Source organism: Chroicocephalus ridibundus, chromosome 15 (genome assembly GCF_963924245.1).
Source record: "Chroicocephalus ridibundus chromosome 15, bChrRid1.1, whole genome shotgun sequence".
NCBI classification, from domain to species: Eukaryota; Metazoa; Chordata; class Aves; order Charadriiformes; family Laridae; genus Chroicocephalus; species Chroicocephalus ridibundus.
In genome coordinates this window covers 9,028,944-9,047,301 of record NC_086298.1, presented here as the reverse complement: position 1 = coordinate 9,047,301, position 18,358 = coordinate 9,028,944, and the positions used below count along the sequence as shown (strand labels likewise).

At 42.6% G+C, this 18,358-nt stretch overlaps 2 protein-coding genes across 3 annotated transcripts in view; both read left to right on the top strand.

The window, feature by feature from the left end:
- The window catches only part of RABGAP1 (RAB GTPase activating protein 1), a 73,973-nt gene that overhangs the window by 28,994 nt on the left and 26,621 nt on the right, over positions 1–18,358 (top strand). For both annotated transcript variants that reach the window (XM_063353339.1, XM_063353338.1), the window contains one exon: positions 2,269–2,419. In XM_063353339.1, the coding sequence (XP_063209409.1) occupies positions 2,269–2,419 (151 nt within the window). The remainder of the gene's footprint in view (positions 1–2,268; positions 2,420–18,358) is intronic.
- On the top strand, positions 9,085–11,860 carry GPR21 (G protein-coupled receptor 21). The gene is made up of 2 exons (XM_063353123.1): positions 9,085–9,154; positions 9,560–11,860. The coding sequence occupies exon 2, from the start codon at positions 9,933–9,935 to the stop codon at positions 10,977–10,979; it is 1,047 nt and encodes a 348-aa protein (XP_063209193.1). The 5' UTR covers positions 9,085–9,154; positions 9,560–9,932; the 3' UTR covers positions 10,980–11,860.

The following is an 18,358-nucleotide window of genomic DNA, read 5'->3' as shown; positions in this document are numbered from 1 at the left end:
TACAAGGAGAGTGTTTTTTTGACAGTCAAGTTGCTAATGCAACACCTGTCTTCCTTTCATGAGGGATCTTTTATTCATCTTGAAGTAGCCTGAGCAGTTCGAAGAAAGTGATGCTGATTATTGCAAAATTCAGTATTTTTTTTTTCCACAAAGGGGGATGACAGGCACAACATCAGATTGAGCTCAAATATGCTACGTTTTGACTCTGACTTTAGCTGTTGCCTTCTGCTTCCCAGAGCTGCTGAGGAGCAGGGCAAGGGGGTGTGCAGCAAATCAAAGATCTGACCAGAATACTAGAACTAAGGAGCAGGACGGCAGAGATTAGAATAAGTCAGGCAGTTAAGATGATGTGTGACCTCTTAGCCAGGATTCTCTTTAAATTAAAGTTGTAACAATTTAGCTTTTTTAAAATTTATTTTCTGCAATTACTTGGTATGTATTTGAATAAGTACTTTTACTTTCAGTTTTGCTTTGGTTTTGCACTAATATATTGTGCTAATTTAGTAGGAAAGCAGACATTAGATATGGACATAATTATAAGAAGGGGAAGGCTGTGGTAAAATGATACATGATCCCTTTTGTCTCCCTCTCCCAGACTTGTAGAAACATCTTTAACAGATGAGCTCTGTGCATCTGCTGCTGTGAGAAAGTTTCTTTCAACTTGAATTTTTTTGTAATTCTTCCAAGGGCTCAAGGATAATTAAGCCACCTGACTCCCATTGAAAATGTTTTGGCAGCTCTAAGAGGATATGAAGTGCTTCTGTGCTAATGCTGGCAACAACTTTAATATGTGTTAAAGGGCTTTCCTTCTTAACTAAAAACGAGTATTTGGAAGTAATGATCCTTGAGCTTTTAACATAAGAGGATTGAAAATCATAAAAATCAGAGTTCAGGTAGTTTCATGCTAGTTTTTTTAGACTCCTGTAATTAGATTTGTATAGCAATTAAATATGCAATGGTATTCTGTGATTTCTAAATAATATTTGGCGCATATTTCATAACTGCTGAGTCACACAATTTTCTCATTTCAAAATAGTTTGGAAGAATCTGGTAGCGTGTGGCTTTTAGCCTACAGCCTTACAGTTCATGGCTGTATTCATTGGAATTACTGTTGTACTTACTCTCATCCAAGATTAAGGCAAAGCAGTTTTATAGGCCTTTACAAAGAATTTGAATATTTTGTATGTAACAAGTAATTTTCTGGAAATATTTTTATGTATTTATATATTATAAAGGTCTATAAGTGTATATATATGAATATATAGATATGTATAATTATTATGTAAATATTTTTTTAATGTAGTTGATTTTGTTTAGAGAAAGCAAAGTGAAGGAGGACATTATAGTGCTAGGTTCTGTGCAGTATATGCTGCTTTAAATGTCCGCATTGCTGCCCTCCAGATTACTGTATTGGAACACTGTAGACTGGAGAAAGACAACAAGGAGTCACAATCTGTGTAAAATTATCATCCACATATCTGTTAGACTGTTAACAAACATTATTACATACCAGTTTGTTGTTAAGAAGATAATGTGGCTTTGTCTATCAGTCCTCTTAATCATTTTTACCTAGAAGTTTATTTTCTTAGTAACTGCAGGAAAATTGTAATTTCTTTGATTTGAGGCCTCTGTCTTTTGAGGATTTTATGTGTGAGCCCTGAATGGACTGTTCAGCTTAACTTTCTATAACTGTGTAAATTATATGTGGGTCTAGTTTTTGCAACTTAGTGCTGTAATTTATGAGCTGTCACCAGTCTCACTTGAAAAAACTGTTTAGCTGGGACTAGCTTGTACAGCAGAAGCTGCTGAAATGCACGATGTAGTCAGATAACCATGCGAGATTTTTTGATAGCTCTGTTTGTCTGTCTTCTCTCCCTCCTTCACCTGGAAGGTTACCTGCCCGCTCGGGCACAGGAACTCTAGAGAGCAGTACAGGTTTCTGCAAACTCATTCTGATTTTGGTGTAGTTTGAGCTTGGAATCTTACACAGTGTGGTATCTGTCCTCCAGTGTTTTGGTTTGTGGAGTGTTTTATAACATATGTTTATATTATATTTAAATTTAATGGAAATCAAGGAAATAGTTTGGAAAGTGCTTCTCCAAATCTGTGGTTGTTTTCCTATAACTTGAATTTCATTTACGCTGGCAACATATGGACTGCCTTGAAATTCTTATCATTTGAGGTGTTTGATGTTACGCATCAGTTGTTGCTCACGTACTCATTTATTAGTATTTGGATAATAGTAACAATGCCTTCTCCTACACCCAGGCACCTCAATTTGAGCGTGAGGCCAAAGACGTTGTCAGCGTTGGTGAGAAGTGGTGTCCCTGAGGCCCTCAGAGGAGAAGTTTGGCAGTTGCTGGCAGGGTGTCATAATAACGATCACCTGGTGGAGAAGTACCGAATTCTCATCACAAAGGTAGAATGCTTTTTATCACTCTCCCTCCCCCCCCCCCATCTCAATGAATGAAATACAGAGACTTCAGAGTGTGTACTCCCTTGCTTAACAGTTCATGGGTGTATCTGAATGTAGCGTATCAAGTAGTGACTATAACTCAATTCTCCCTGCAAAAAAAAAACCTACCATGCAGTGTTAGCTGTGGCATTATCTCTACTTAGCATGCTTTCTTTTCAGTAGTCCTACTGCTGTTTCCCTCAGATGAGTTCTGAGTTGGTTTGTCAAAAATTAGTATTCTATTAATTGCTCTCATAATTGACAGTGAGGGAGCTCATTTCCTTTGCTTGTTTGGATTTCCTGAATTGAAAGCTGGATTTTGCTGTATTGTCTTAACATTTATGTAAAAATCCAACACCAGTTGAAATTGCAGCCTCTTTTTGATAGAAAAAACAGAAAGCTTTGGACGTTTTTGCAGTAGACAGCAGTTTTTTAACTTCTCATCTTGAATGCTGACCTCAGTAACATAGGAAAAGAAAATAAGAATCGTATATACAGACATCATTCAGTGTTTTTCAAAGTTTGAGAGTAACAAATGGGTCACAAAATGAAATGTCTCTTCCTTAATCAGAAAACCAATGTGTTAATTTGGATTTGACCATTATCTCTACGGATATGTTGTATTTTACTGCTTTCATCAAACATGCAAGTCTAGAAGGACTATATTAGAAATTATTAATGACGCAACTTTAGTACAACTGTAACAGAAATCAATTATTCACCAGTTAAAAAAGCAAAACAACTGAATCAGCCTTTGTATATCTGTGCTCTGATGGCACAGATTCGCAAGGAGCAATTAAAGACCTTATTCTGAGGGCAAGAGGGTTCCGAAATTAAACTCGGCCTCTGCTGGAATCATGCAGGAAGGATCCTACGTGATTTGAATACATCATGTTAGATTAGCTAAAAATGTTCTGCCATAAGTACTTTCACACACTTATTCAATATAGAAGAAACTTGATCTGAATTCCTTAATATTGGTACATACATTGTAGAGCTATAACTTGGATTTTGTGGTGAATAAATCATACAAATAATGTGGAGGTTGGGTGCTCTGGCAAGGAGTGTATCACAGTTACTCCTGTTGTGTTATTTTAATTGCCTAGTGAGTAGCTGACAGCATCACTTGTTTCTGTGTTTCAGTGTTTTGGTATCAGAATGGAAAAGATGATCTCTTTGTGGCACAGTTGGTGACACGTACTGCTACTATCTTTGTAAGCTAGAAAGGAATAGTGTAACATCTCATTTTAAAATCTGTGAAACCTTTCCACTCATTTACATTTGGCAGAGACAAAGGAAATAACCTGGATCTAATGTGCTGGAAGCATCTCTGGAGTCCAAGTAAAAGGGAGAGTAGGCTGCTCCAGCGCTGTGTTCTGCAGCAAAAGGACTGGCTATACCTGCAGTGGTCATTCAGCATAGAAACTAATCAAAGAATTAAACAATGAAAGAAAATGGGTACTGAATAACCATTTTCAGGCGCTGCTGTAATCATAGGAGGTCTGTAGTATACTATCAGCATGCTATAATAACCAGCTCAAGCAAATGAAAATGAAGTCTCCTGTAATCTGGAAGTGCCATAGTAGACCATTACTGAGGCTGTTTGTGTTATTGTGACTTAAATGTAAATCGCATGAAAATAGGCCACGACTGTTTCTGTAGAATGGACAAAGATCGGCGCTTTGAGAGCAAAAGCGTCTGCTTGGTTCACAGTGGAACTGTGATTTCTTCAATCTGCAGGCAGTGGAAGAAGAGAAAGGTTCCAAAAAAGGTCATCAGTGGCTGTGTGGAAGTACTAAAGATGCGAATAGGCAAAGAATACAGAATTGTTTGGGAGGCAGATGGGAACATGAATTCCAAGACATAGGAAGATAACGTTTGCAGACCTGTCGTATATAGTATGTGATAATAGTATAATAATGCTGGATTGCACTTTGGCCTTCATTTTTTATTTTCATGTCTTTCATAGATTATTTGATAATTTTGGAGTTCTAATGTGACTAATTCTTCCTGCTCTGAAAATAGCAGCTCGGTTATAGTCAATATGCAGCAATGCACAGGAATGAACACGTCTGGGGGAAAAAGGAATTGTTATTTATGTGGATGCAAGGGTCCCTTGTAATATATTGCATTACCATCCTTGTAACGCTTTGCCATGTTTTGCATGTCACTAATACAAATTCTTCTCTGGCAATCATGCAATTATTTGCATTACCATGCACTGAGAATGGTTTATCTGAGAACTGCTGTGGCGTAGTGCAGAAGCACAAGGAGTTGATGTAAAACCTTTGCTCTTCAGCGCAAGTAGGAGATGCAGTTAAGCCTGTTTGAGTACTCCTAATCCACTGCCCCTTCTCTCTTCATGCTGACCTCTATTCCTGTAGCTGCAGTTGATTTTTGACAGGCTTTTCATGACCCCATGCGGCAGCACAGTCCCAAATTAATAAGGATCTATGTTGACAGCTGCTTCAAAAGCTTCTGGCCTCTTTCAGGGATTTTTTTTCCCTTGTGTGCAGGGTGTTGGATGCAGGAGCCCCAGTGTTTCTTCTGGTGTTTGCTTTCTGTGCAGTTCTGGCCCCTGGTGCTCGGCGAATCTGTGTTTTTTGCTTTCTTTTGCAAATTAACTGCTGCAAGGATAGTTTCTTATGTACTGCTGATGTGTGGCTACTGAATGATTGAAAAGGAAATGTCTTCTGTTGTGTTCTACCACTGAAGGCTGTGTCTAGGTCTCTTCTTGAATCTGATTTGTGCATTAAAAATGGCATTGAAACAGTGCCTCGAGGTGCGCATGTTGCATTCAAGTCATCACGACAGTATTTATTAATTATTTGCTCCTTATTTCTTTGATAAACATTTATCTGGGCTTTTGTACTCTGTGCTTTTGTTATTGCCGTGGTGTCTAAGGTTCACCATTGTGGTACTTCCACAAATGACTTTTGAGAATTTGCACACCATCTGTGTGCAATAATAAAGCTTTTAGCAACTCCAGATTGCCGTGCTCGTGGTGGGGAGTGTGGATGAAAGCCAGCCCAATGAATTAAGGTCATGTCCCTACTGGGGACAGAAAGCAAACTCTAGGTAAAGCGATCTAGACAGTCCCTTTGAGAGGCATCTGTTCCTGGTAGGACTTTGGCAATCGTGGTCACGGCTGTTAGTCTTCAGGCTTCTGGCCACCGAAAGGTAGGAGGAGGGATATGGGGACTCGCTCCAGGCTTTAATGGACACCTGCAGGAAAAATACTTCATGTTTTTGACAGTCATGGGTGGATGGAAAGTATTGTTGAGTAGAAAACTTGTAAAGCAAACCACACAGGTTTAAAAAAAAATAAAATCATGACACAAAGCAAAATGAACAATAGTTGCTTCTCAGGCAAGGTTTTTAAAAAGGATTAATACAACTAGTGAATCTCTCAGATCAGTGACGATCTCTCAGTGGAGAAGCACTTCATAATACCCAAATTTTAAGAACCTGACATTTACAATATTGAGGAGAAAATAAAACCTTTTGCATATAGGTCTGTGTGGGAGGAAAAAATGTTGAAAGGAAAAAACCATGAACTGTTGTACCAGATAAATACACTATATTAAGAAAATTACGACGTGAGAGGGACATCTTGTGGCACAAATAAAAAAAAATAAAAAAAAAAAGTCCAGTGGCGGGAGGAGTATCCTGGGATGTTACCCTGGGGTCACCATTTCTGGTAGAAATTCTAGGCCTGGTAAGAGATTACTTTGTTCCAGTTTTCCTTAAGCAGGACTCTTGCTACCCACTTGCTCATCTTCCCACTTTTTTGTCTCCATGAGCAGAGAATTACAGTACGCAGGAGTTCTACCAAATATACTCCTCAGTCTTGGTGCAAATGGTAGTAGTTTATAATGAACAAATAGATTAAAATGTCACTACCATCTTTTGAGTGAATGTGTTTCTTCATCAGTGGCATAAAATCATAGAATCGTTTAGGTTGGGAGGGACCTTTAAGATCATCAAGTCCAGCCGTTAACCTACCACTGTCAAATCCACCAAGTGTAACAGTACTTTAGCTGTGGAGGGCTGACATTTATTTTCCACTTGTATCACAATCAGATTTCCATATGTTCATATAAATTAAGAACACATTTAATTTTCAGGAGTACACAGGGCCACAATTGTGTACGATCAACTCAAATGAAACCTAACGTAGATCTGGGAATCGCGGTGATCTTGCTGTCAGTGTGCCTGAACCTCTAGATCCCTTGTTTGATTAGTTTTGATCACGTGGTGATAAAAGTTTAATTATCTTTTACAAGCAGTAGTTTTCCCAAGAGTTCTCGTTGTAACTTTGAATGATTTCTTGAATACCTTTTAATAGTCTTAGATGAGGTCGAATTGTGTCGCTGTACAGGGTGGGAGAAGTCTCTACAACGCAGAAGTAGTTTGAATTTCTCACAGAGCTCAGCCACCTGAGCCGCACGTTGTGATGTCCTGGAGAAGTGGCTCTGCTGGGTGGGCTGGTGGCACTCATGCAGAGCGCAGGGGTAGCAGGTAGGGGTATCGCCGGTCCAGTTACCTCCCAGTTCCAGTTTAGACCCTTTGTTGGCCACTTTGGTCCAGCTTCTGGTGCAGGGGGCTTGAGAGAACAAACTTGAGATACTGCTGGTTTGGGCTGGGGTGCGTTAAGCAGGAGTAAGTTGGCGTGAACTTGGAATTGAGTTATCCCTCTCGGCTTTGGGGAAACAACAGAATGTCAGTTAAAGGCAAAACCAGATCTCTCCTGCAGAAATACTTGTCGGGTGGTTCGGAGTTAGGCTTGTACTTGTAATAAAAGTCTAAACATTGAGGAGCTTTTGGTGCTGCATCTTTTGTTTTGAAATTTCAGCAACCAGATGTTGTTTTGGTCGGTCTCACGATTTCCAGTACTCTCTTGTTTTTATATATCTGAGATATATTTAAAGTTGAATGTATGTTGTTTTCTTAAGGATGTTTATAATGTGTCTATTCATGCCTAAGGATCTAGAAATACTATTTGAATCAATTGGTATGTAAATCATTCTCTGCTTTGGAAAGACAGGAGATCATTTCTCCAGCAGTAATTCAATCATAGCTTGTTTTTTGTATAACTACAATACCCTTGCCTAAATTTAATTCAAAGTTTATGTTTCCTAGCTACAGTTCTTCAATTACCATGAGTACAAATGTCATAAATTATAACAAAAATGAAGGACAATACTAAAGGGATCTTTTTGGGGGTAAAGATAGAGCGAAAAAACAAGTTTTTGTTTTCAGGCTTTTGCACAAGACTAACTAAAATTCTGCCAAGTCATGCTGTTGTCTAGCACAGATTTTTGACCAATACAAGTGTATAGTAAAATGGGGGTTTTTTCCTACTTCCAAGTCAGCTAAAATCCCGAGCACTGCAGTGTGTGATTGCTTTGAGATCTGTCCCTTTGGCTGCAATTCATTTTCCATCAGGTATCCCACAGAATAACAGACATTTAGCTTAGGTTAACTGAAACCTTGGGTTTGGTGGTTTCGGTTGAATTCAGCGTGTGGGCTTACGCTCGTGAGGGGGCTAGTGGCACGCTTTCTTTTTTGACAAAAGGACTTTAATTGTTGCCTTGCTCCAGTCTCTTCTTACTGGTTTGGTCAGTTCAAAGACCAATTCCCGTAGCGCTGGGACAGCCCTAAGTCGTGCCAGGGGAGCAGTTTGGTATCCGTGTCGGAGAACGAGCTTCCACATACCATGGAATGTGTTTTCCGGCACATCAAGTGAGTAAAACACTCTAGACAAACAGCAAGATACAAGTATCCTGTGATGACATCTCTGCCTTGTATGCATCCAAGAGGTTTTTCTGGGTAAATATGCGTGATGGTATTAGCTTATGGTGTGAATACAAGTTTAAGTGCTGTGTTGTGGATCTCTTGCATGTTTGTTCTCTGGAATGTCATTGGGTTTTCTAGTTTGTCTCATTTGGTGTAGGTTGTTTTTGGGATTGTCAGTGATAGTGACGCCTTTGGGGTTTTTGTGTCTGTGTGCAGGAGATGCTTGCCTACCTGGGGCAACATCTGGACTACTGGTGGGACGCGGTTCTCGGCTTTGCCCTTGGTTTCAAGTGTCTCCTAAGCAACACAAACCACACTGGGGAAAGACACGTTTATTTCCAGTGTTTGCCCAAAAGGGCTGGGATGGAAAAGCCTTAAATTCTGATTAAACGTTTGAATTCCCATTCTCGCTTGGACAGCTGTGGTGTGCGGTGCAGAGAGGAGGCGCAGGGGGGTGTGGTGGGTGTCTGTCTGTCCGTCCGTCGGTCGGAGCAGGGCGTGGGTGTGTGTCTGTCCGCAGACCGGGCTGTGCGGGGGCAGAGGCACCCTCTGTCTGCCGGGGACCCGCCGCTCTCCGCGGAGGCTGCGGGGTCGCGCCGGGTGAGGCACCTACCGCCATCGGCCACTCGTCGCATCGGCCTTTTGTGAGGGGGAAACCCCTATTTCCGAGGCTGCGGCCGCCGCTGCCGGGCTCCCCCTCCCCACCCGCGGCGGGCCGGGGGGCTGCGGCCCCGCTCCCCGCCGGTCCCCGCCGGCGCCGCGCCCTCCTCCGCGCTCCTGCCCGCCTCCCTCCCCTTCCTCCCGCCGTCCCCTCCCCCCGGCTCCGCATCGCCGCGGCCGGAGCACACGGTGCCGCCGCTCGGCCGAGGATGCTCCGGGGCTTTTGTTCCCCTGCGGCAGGTAGGGGCCGGGGCGGCGGGGCAGGGCTGCGCGCCGCGGGGGCGGCGGCGGGGGCCGGAGCGGCGCGGTCCGGGAGAGGCGGCGAACAAAAGCGTCGTGCAAAATGGAGCCAGGAGAGAAGGGCTGGACGCCCCCATCCTCCCCGCCGCGCATCCCTCCGCCTGGGTGGGTGGGTGGGTGGGTGGATGGATGGCCGGCGGCAGGAATTGCCGGGAGGCTGCCTGGCCCCGGAGCCCGGCCGCGCTGCCCTCCGGCCGCTGCCCGGCGTGGGGAAGGGCCGGGGGGAGCCCGGCGGCGGGGAAGCGCCGTAGCAGGGCGTGGGGAAGGAGGGGTGGTGATGGAGGTGGCAGGGAGCGCGGGGGGAGAGGCGGCTCTGTAAAACACTTTCCCCTTCTCTCCTGTCAGCCTTTGGGAGGACTCTCGTCCTGACTCGGTGAAGGCTCCTTCTCCCTCTTCCCCCAAGCCCTCGTCCCTCCTCGGCGAGGCTGCCCACGCAGGAGGGCTTTAAAATCAGCCCTCTCCCGTGTGTGTGTGTGAAGTTGCTGACATGACTGCTGCTGGGTCCCGGTGCACCAGCAGCGGCAGGGAGCCGGATTTAAAGGGGAATTGTGCTGCAGACAATGCACAGCAGCAGCATCTGGAGCAGCCCTGGGGACTGGAGCTCCGGTTTTGACATTGCTACATACACACAGCACCAGCCGCAATGACAGCAGCTGCTTGGAGTGGCTGCAGGCAGCAGGCAGGAGCATGAAGTAAAGAGATCACTGCAGTGCTCAAGATGAACTCCTCTTTGGTTGGCAACCAGAGTGGCCGGCCCTTCTGCCTCCTGGCCATTAGCTATTTGGAGACCATCAATTTTTGCCTCCTGGAAGTGGTTATTATTGTGTTCCTCATGGTGCTGATTATTTCAGGCAACATTATTGTGATATTTGTCTTTCACTGTGCACCTCTGCTGAACCACCACACCACCAGCTACTTCATCCAGACCATGGCGTATGCTGACCTCCTGGTGGGCGTGAGCTGTCTGGTGCCTTCTTTGTCTCTGCTGCACTACCCTATTGTTTTAAGTGAGTCCTTGGTTTGCCAAATCTTTGGGTATGTGGTATCAGTGCTGAAGAGTGTCTCCATGGCCTCTTTGGCTTGCATTAGTATTGACAGATACATTGCCATCACAAAGCCACTTACCTACAACACGCTGGTTACCCCATGGAGACTTCGAATCTGCATACTGATCATTTGGCTGTACTCCTGCCTGGTCTTCTTACCCTCCTTTCACTGGGGAAAGCCTGGATATCATGGGGATGTGTTTCAGTGGTGTGCCAATTCCTGGAACACCGATCCCTATTTTACCCTCTTCATTGTGGTGATGCTCTACGCCCCGGCTGCTTTCATCGTCTGCTTCACTTACTTCAACATCTTCCGCATCTGCCAGCAGCACACCAAGGAGATCAACGAGAGGCGAGTGCGCTTCAGCTCTCAGGATGGGGAGGCTGGGGAGGCGCAGCCCTGCCCCGACAAGCGCTATGCCATGGTTCTTTTCCGCATCACCAGTGTCTTCTACATCCTCTGGTTGCCCTACATCATCTATTTTCTGCTGGAGAGCTCCAATGTCTATAGTAACCGCGTTGCATCCTTCTTGACCACTTGGCTTGCCATTAGCAACAGTTTCTGCAACTGTGTCATTTACAGTCTCTCCAACAGTGTCTTTCAGAAGGGGCTTAAGCGTCTCTCGGGGGCTATTTGTGCCTCCTGCGCTAGACAGAGGGTAGCTAAGGACTCCTCTACCTCTAGGAGCAAAAGATCTTCCAATGGATGTCACGTCTAAGACGCCTGTCAGCTGGACTGGGAAGTGCAGGGACAATTCTGTAAATTGCAAAATAAGTTAAATATGATTTTAAGATGTCCAGATTTGCAAAAAGGTTTCTGAGAAATGCTGCTGACATAGAAGAATCAGGAGCACATATCATTGTGATTTCACTTTAAAAAATTATTTCTGTGGAGGAGGCTGTGGAGTTTCACCTCCATATTCATTTTTAAGAATAAAGCTGTATCTTGACACTTACCTCTCCAGCTGGTGTGACTGAATGGAGTGGGTGTCTGAGAGCTTCGGCAAAATGTAGTCTTTCTTACAGCTTTACTAGGTTCTTTCGAGATTCGTGCTTCACATGCAAATGATAGATCTGAAGTGGAAATGTCACAGTATATGGTATATTACAGGGATTTTTTAATATATGCCAAAGTATATTGACACAATGTTCCAGCATCGTAACAGAAGGGGCCAAAAATTTGTTTTTCAGTGCTACCTAGAGAGGACTTCTAGAACAGTAGTGAACATTTCAGTGTGAACCTAAAGTCTTACTGAGCCATGAGTGCAGCGATGTGATCTGAACAGTCATACGCTTAGGAGGACTGATCTGGCTTCTGTGCCCCGTTTCTCTGGTAGGATGCATGTGTGTGATCAGAGTACGGCATCTGCATTTTCCTGTTTGTTGTGAAGTAAGAAGAAAAACTTGGATCAGACCAAATTTAGCAGTTAAATAAAATGTGTTTTGATAAGCTAAGAGAAAATACATGTCGCTTTATGATACCAGAGTTGTGGCAGCCACTCGAGGATGATGCCAACATGTGAAAATTATTCTCAAAACAGTGGAGAAATGCCACGGTTTTGTATGTGGAAATTTTCTCAAGAACAACTTTAAAAATAACATGTCCCTCTTTATTTTTTATTTTTTTTTAATCTAAATTCTTCTGATATTTTACATACTAGAACTTAAGGGGAAAGGAAAGAAAACAATTGTCTTCTAAACAGCTAAGGGAACTATGTTGTAAATTTAACTGTAGTATTTGAGTTATTCATAAGTGCGCAGAGCTAAATGAGAGACATTTTTCTTTAGCCTTTGTGGGATTAAAGATGGTTCGAATATAGCAGGAGCTAAATCTTGTTGGCAAACGCATATCTAACTGGTCAAACAAAGTCAGCGTCTGAGAAACAAAATCTCATTGACCACAGCTTTTTCAAGCCAGCTTAGATGAAATATTTTTGAGTACTGTAATGCTGTTAAGAAGGCAGTATGACCCTCAAATTGATTAGTTTTCCTAAGGAATATCCTTGTCTTTTTGCTGATGCCATATTGGAAAATGAAAGTGAACCAAGTATTCCTGTAATAATGGATTACAGTCTGCATCGTCTTATCCCACCCTGTCCCCGGTACAGGGGTGTCCCCCCGCCACAGCTCTGCTCTGAGAGCAGGTTTTGCCCAGTGGGACCGGCCGTGGGTCGCTGCCTTCCTTGTGCTTCCACTGCAGAGAGCCTGGGGAGTTGTGTCAGCACACGTGTACGGCTGGTGTGGGCTTAGTCATAGTGGGAATGGAAAAATATTAGGGAAAAGTAATTTGATTCTTATAGGATTGGGGTAATTATCCTGGCCAAAGGGAAGACTCTGTATTTTTTGTTAAATGGTTTCAGGTCTGCTGCTGTTACAGATCAAAATCATCCTCTTTTTAGTACTCTGCCCCGTCCCTCGTGAGCATACACACACCCTCCTCTCTGGTCTGCTCTGAGCCCCGACCTCTCGTCTTCCCTGCTTTGCCCTGGAGGATAACAGTTTGTGTCTCTGTCCTGTCGCACGCTGCGATTGCTACAGACCATCCTGCTCGCTGCCCACCCACCCTTACTCCAGCACAGTCTTGTGAGGAAACAGGGAAGAGAGAGCAGCAGGATGAAGCACTCCTAGCATGTACTTGTCAGCACTTCTTGCTGATAGATGCGAGTTCCCCTTACGGGTATGAGTGTACCTGTTCTGGGGAGGGGGGGGCAGAAACCTGCTATTGCTGCCTGGTTTTGCTTTGAGCAGCCTGTTACAAAGCGCATTTAATTCATATCTTGGTCTGCTTTCAACGTATTTCATCCATAGTCCAAAGCTCTCAAGATAATCCTCCTCTTTAGTTCACCTGAAATTTTAAGAACAAAGGTTGTCTAAACCCTGCTGCCTTCACGACGGCATTTCTTGTTGTCTTTTGCAATGAGAGGGTGTCTGGAGTGGGCACTTACGCGGTGATCCTTCCACAGCCATGGCAGCAGAGATTTGTTCTGCAGATTCTTGCAGTCTGAATTTTGGGTAGACACAGACAGCCGTGGGGGGAGCAGGTGTAAGGGTGTAGTGAGTCATTTATAAATGGTATAATAAGCTCACAGCACATCAGCTGGCTAATTGTTCTCAAGTGGTTTGTAGGTATTATGGCAAAGGTGGGCTTTGGGGAACAATTTAAGGGCTTTAGTGACTAATATCAAAGCGTGTGTGTGTGGTATTTTTGGAACAGCCTCTCAGGTAAACTCCCAATAGCTTTTCTCTGACTCCTCACCTTATCTAACATTTCCAAGTCTTTAAAATGATGCAGTCTATCATTGAAATAGCATTTGATTAAATTTAGTAGAAGAAAATAATCTGCTAGGGCCTAAAACCCTAAAAATGGCAGTTTCAGGTTTAAGTGGAAGCTGGAGAACAAAGATCATTGCTTTTTTTTTTGTTTGGTTGTTTTTTGTTTGTGGTTTTTTTTTTTTCCTTCCATGTCTTGACTAGAGGGTTTCCCTAGGAGCCTGGCATGCTAGTTTCTGAGAATATGGAAAGATTCAGCTGTAACACTGCTAACAGCCAGGCTCGTGTTCAGTGGCCTTACTCATCTCAAAGTCGTCTTCAGCTCCGGTGATTCCTGTGAGAGGTGAAAAATCAGAACCTGGAAGTCTCCAGGAGATGAGGATGGAGAGGAGCTGCAGCCGATTGATGCGTTCAAGTTTCATCCGGTGTTTTTACAGACACTTTTAAACGTTGCCTCAGTAGATGAGTTGTAGTGTAAAATATTTCTGGTTTTGTCTGTGTTAACTTATTGATTTTTTTAAAAAATTAAGTTACTTTGTTTTTCTCTTAAGTAATTTAATGTTGATCTAGGTTTGTATGTGATTAGATCTTTTAAATATTCATAACATTTGAGTCTGTTGTCTTCAGTGAAATTGCATGGGGGTGAGTCTTGTTCACTGTGCCAACTGTGGAAGAAATAATTGTGAAATATATTACCTTGTTTGCTCAGCAGTCCATTTAACATCCTTTGGCATACAGTTAACATGGGGTACCAGTAGCCCTCTTCATCACAGTCTGTGCTATGAATTGTTAGGCAGCAAACTTTCCAGTTGGATCACTTTCGTCATTGTACGTACAAAACTAATCTTTTTTTTGGCTTTATTTGTATCTGAGTCTTCCCGGTGCTTTAGAAATTGGTATCAAGAGCATTGCACAGATGAATGCCACACCAAGTAGCATACAGAAATCAAATTACATCTTCCTAAAAATTGTGTTGTGGTATGATTAAGTGAGCTAATTTTGAAGTTCCATCTCAGACTATAATTTTTCTATTTTTTTTTTATTAGGGTTATCTGCTTCACTTTCAAATTAAGCTGCTGGAAGGTTCAATTTGCAGGATGCAATTCAGTGGCATTTTTTTAGTACTGTGGGAAGGATTTCTATACGCGCAACTTCTCAGAAAGTGGTAATTTGCTTCATCTAGAACTCTTGATTTTTAGGTTTTTTTAAGTTTACTGGAAGTTCGTTGTGACTATGTTGTCATTTTTCAAATAGGTTGGCAGAAAATCTGTGAAATGCTATTTTTTCAAAATCTCTAATCAAGTGACAGCATTTCTTAATTCAACGGCTATCTTTTGTGTGAAACAAAAGTTTTGCTGTTAGGTTGTGGGTTTTTTTTTAACTAAATGTTACTAGTTTTTACAGTCTTTATTTGCTATTAGGGATTTTGTACTTGTTTTTAAGCTTCTTATTGCTCAGAAATTTGTTTCCACTGGTTGGAATTCGGACATGGCTCAGTGTCAGGGTGCCACGGGGCAATCGTGAATGTTTGTCACAAATCTTTGACAAGAAGAAAGTGGTGCAAAGTACCAGGGCACAGAGAATCTCGAGTAGCAGGAGGTTGTTTGAAGACGTTTCCTTACAGCAGAGACTTGAATGAGAGTTTCCAAATTTCAGTCTCGCTCGGCGTCTCTATGGCATTGTCCCATTCCTGCTCATAGGAAGGTTTTACCTGTAAGAAGTGCTAAATTGCAGCAGTTTCTGTTCTGCAAAAGACACTTCCAAGGCATATATGTGATGTGAGATGGAAACATTCAGTACGCAAAGTTAATAAGCAGCTTTTTCAGTGTTTATTGTGGTGTTTCCAACCGCTGTGATGGTAACAGATGTACTGAGCCTCATGAGTCAGGAAGTCTGAAACGTTCTGGTGTTACCTCACGCCACATCAGGGTTGGAAGGTGACAGAACTTCTAATTCAGGTCGGTGCTTTAAAAACCGTATTTCTTAGGACCTAATATCTGAGCATAGGAGTCTACCTTGAGACATTACAAACAAAAGGCCCATTTAAAATTCTTCCAATTACTTGATTCATCTACGGTAGGTAATTTTAATTTAATAAGAGGAGGTAGAGGTTTTGGAGGGCCTTTGTTGTTTTTTGAACTGAGATGGTTTTGGTTCTGTGTACTCGAAGCACCTGATGAAACATTTGCCTGACCTGGTCCTTATTTGTTGTTTACTTTAGAAATCTTTTTCTTCCCTGCTATGACTTTGCAGAATACGACAACACATTCTTTCCGTGGTGTCACTGAAGATAAAGTTGAATTTTACCTCACTGCCACCACTATCTGCAGTTGGCAAAGCACGTGGTTGTACAGAGGTACCGCTTTGAAAGGCATTTTCTGCAGATAAGCACAGGCAGACAATTTAATACTAAAATTATGTGTGTAAAATGTTTTTGGAAGAGGAGAGCTCTTCAAAATTAACATTCAGTCTGTGTAAAACCAGATGCAGTTGTATTTAGAGAAGGAAACTGAAAGTTGTGGCAAGTGGAAACAAACGAAGGAAACCCGCTGGACAGCTGTGCCTGCGCTGATGGTAGGATGTAAATTGCAGTTCTGTCAAAACAATGGAGTATTTAATTTGGGTCATATCCTTTACAGTACATTTTTTTAAAAGATGGAGTTTAACTTTCTTGCTCCTACTTCGCTGTGCTCCAGAGGCAGCTCGTCGGAGCCGCGGGGCTCCGCAGCGAAGGGATTCCCTCCAGACCTGGAGTGGCCATCCAGCCCCTCCCTTTCAGTTCAGGTAAAATGGGATCATTCCAATCTGTAGTTCGATATCTGGGGTGTTCTAGCAGTAGGGAAATAATCTGATGTGATATAATTTTAGTCAGCTTTTCAGGTTTTTTTCTATTTCACTTATGCAGGCGGCTTGGCTGGTGGTTCTGCTTGGTATTGACTTCTGTCACCTTCCCATTTTTATTCCCGTTGCAGAGTTTAAAACAAGCCATAGTCTGTGTCTGCTCTACATGCATTTAGTCGTGGTTGCCAATGGAAGTGTTTGCAGATTTCACCCATATCGTATTTGCATCTCTTGAGCTTTAGCGCTTAATGAAAATGTTAACGTAAGTTATGTCCCTGTATCCTGATCCAGGTTGGCTGTTCACAGCCTCTGCAGCAACCTGTCCAGCCAAAACTGATTCTCTAGCTAGGGATTTTGTGGTTACTTCAATTGAGAAACAGGAGTTGTCAAAGTCATCTTGGATTTGTCCGGAAGATGCTGGGGAGCGAGGCGGGCGCTGGGCGGATCAGAGGAGGCGCAGGCTCTGCCCCGGGCAGGGACTGGGAGGCCACGGCGGGGCTGTTACCTGGGCACGGGGTGGTGATAACTTGTCTTTATTTGCCAAGAAGTTTTTAGAAATGCTGAGTGGGTGCACATTGCATTAGGTTATATTTAGAATGTGGGTTGAGAGAGACAAACATGTTTTGAAGTTCGCAATGGGTGCGTGTGCGGAGCGGTGCTGCGCCCGGGCAGCCCCGGGTGGCTGGAGCGGGGACATGGGTCCCAACTTCTTCCAACTTCCTTCTTTTTATCGATTTGTAAAATGAGGATAGCAATTTTGTAATTCAAAGCTTTGGCTTCTCTCTGGTGATCATTACTGGAGATCCTTGAATTAAAAAGTTAAATAAATCCAAGTAACTCCTTGTAAAGATGAACTCCAGTCTTGCTGTGCATATGCCAGTCATTCCTAAATGTCAGAAAGATCACGTGATCCAAGCAATCAAATGCTTAATAAACCAAGTCATTACTTTTATGGTAAATTGAAAAAAGTTCTTCTGGGATTTCAACTGTAAATGAATCCTTGAAAATCAATAATTAGATTAGTAAAGGATGACGTTTTAATATGCTGGCAGGAATATAGAGGGATTTGTCAGGGGAAGCAAAAAACAGACTTTGCACTAAAGTGGCTTAGGTATATTTATAGTGCTAGTGATTTTGTGTGTGTGTGTGTGTGTGAAATCTTTGGACTATTTTAATATAATGTAAGGCTTTGAGCTTTAGCTAAACTCAAGTTGCTCGTTTTATGAAGTTACATTAGTACCACACTGTGAAGTATTTTTAAATATTAGCATTACTGAGTATTAAAAGTATTTCATAAAAACATTTTTTAAAACATTTTCTGTAGATACTGTCAAAAGAATTGATGTTTAGTGTACAAAGAAATAAAACCCTGAGGGCTGTAAGGTACCCGTGTGTTTCTGATCACCTCGGTTTTTGAGGGGTTAGGTATTTCTTGAGGTTAAATTGTTGTCATTAAAACCTACTAAAAATAATGGTGCAGTTAATCCTTTCAGCTCAGAGGAAGCAGCATTACCTCCAGCCACCCTTTTCAGCTGTCTGAAAGGATTTGCAATCGCATATATTGTCTTCACAGACTTATGTCTTCAGAAATGCTGTACAGCACAGTGTTTTGCAAGTTCCTATGCTGATAAATTTCTCTCCATATGTAACCTTTGAAATCTAGTTTCTGTTGTAGCATTCTAGTTACGTTCTAGCATGTAAACACTAGATTCAATTTTGTATTCCTCTAATGAATGCAACAGGATGGAAACGAGTTTGCAATTGCTAATGATGAGCTTTTTTACTGTTCTTAATACTCGTGGGTATGTCGTTTCTTCAGGGATTTCAGAATTGTATTAGTACCTTTTTTAATTGTTTGGGGTTTTTCTTTTCCCACATGCTGTTTACAATTAAACTGCAAGCATGGGAGGCTACGCGTGCATGTGCTTTTAGGTTGCTTTGCTGAAGGAAACGGAGTGGAGCGATCTCACTGGAAAGGATGCTCGTT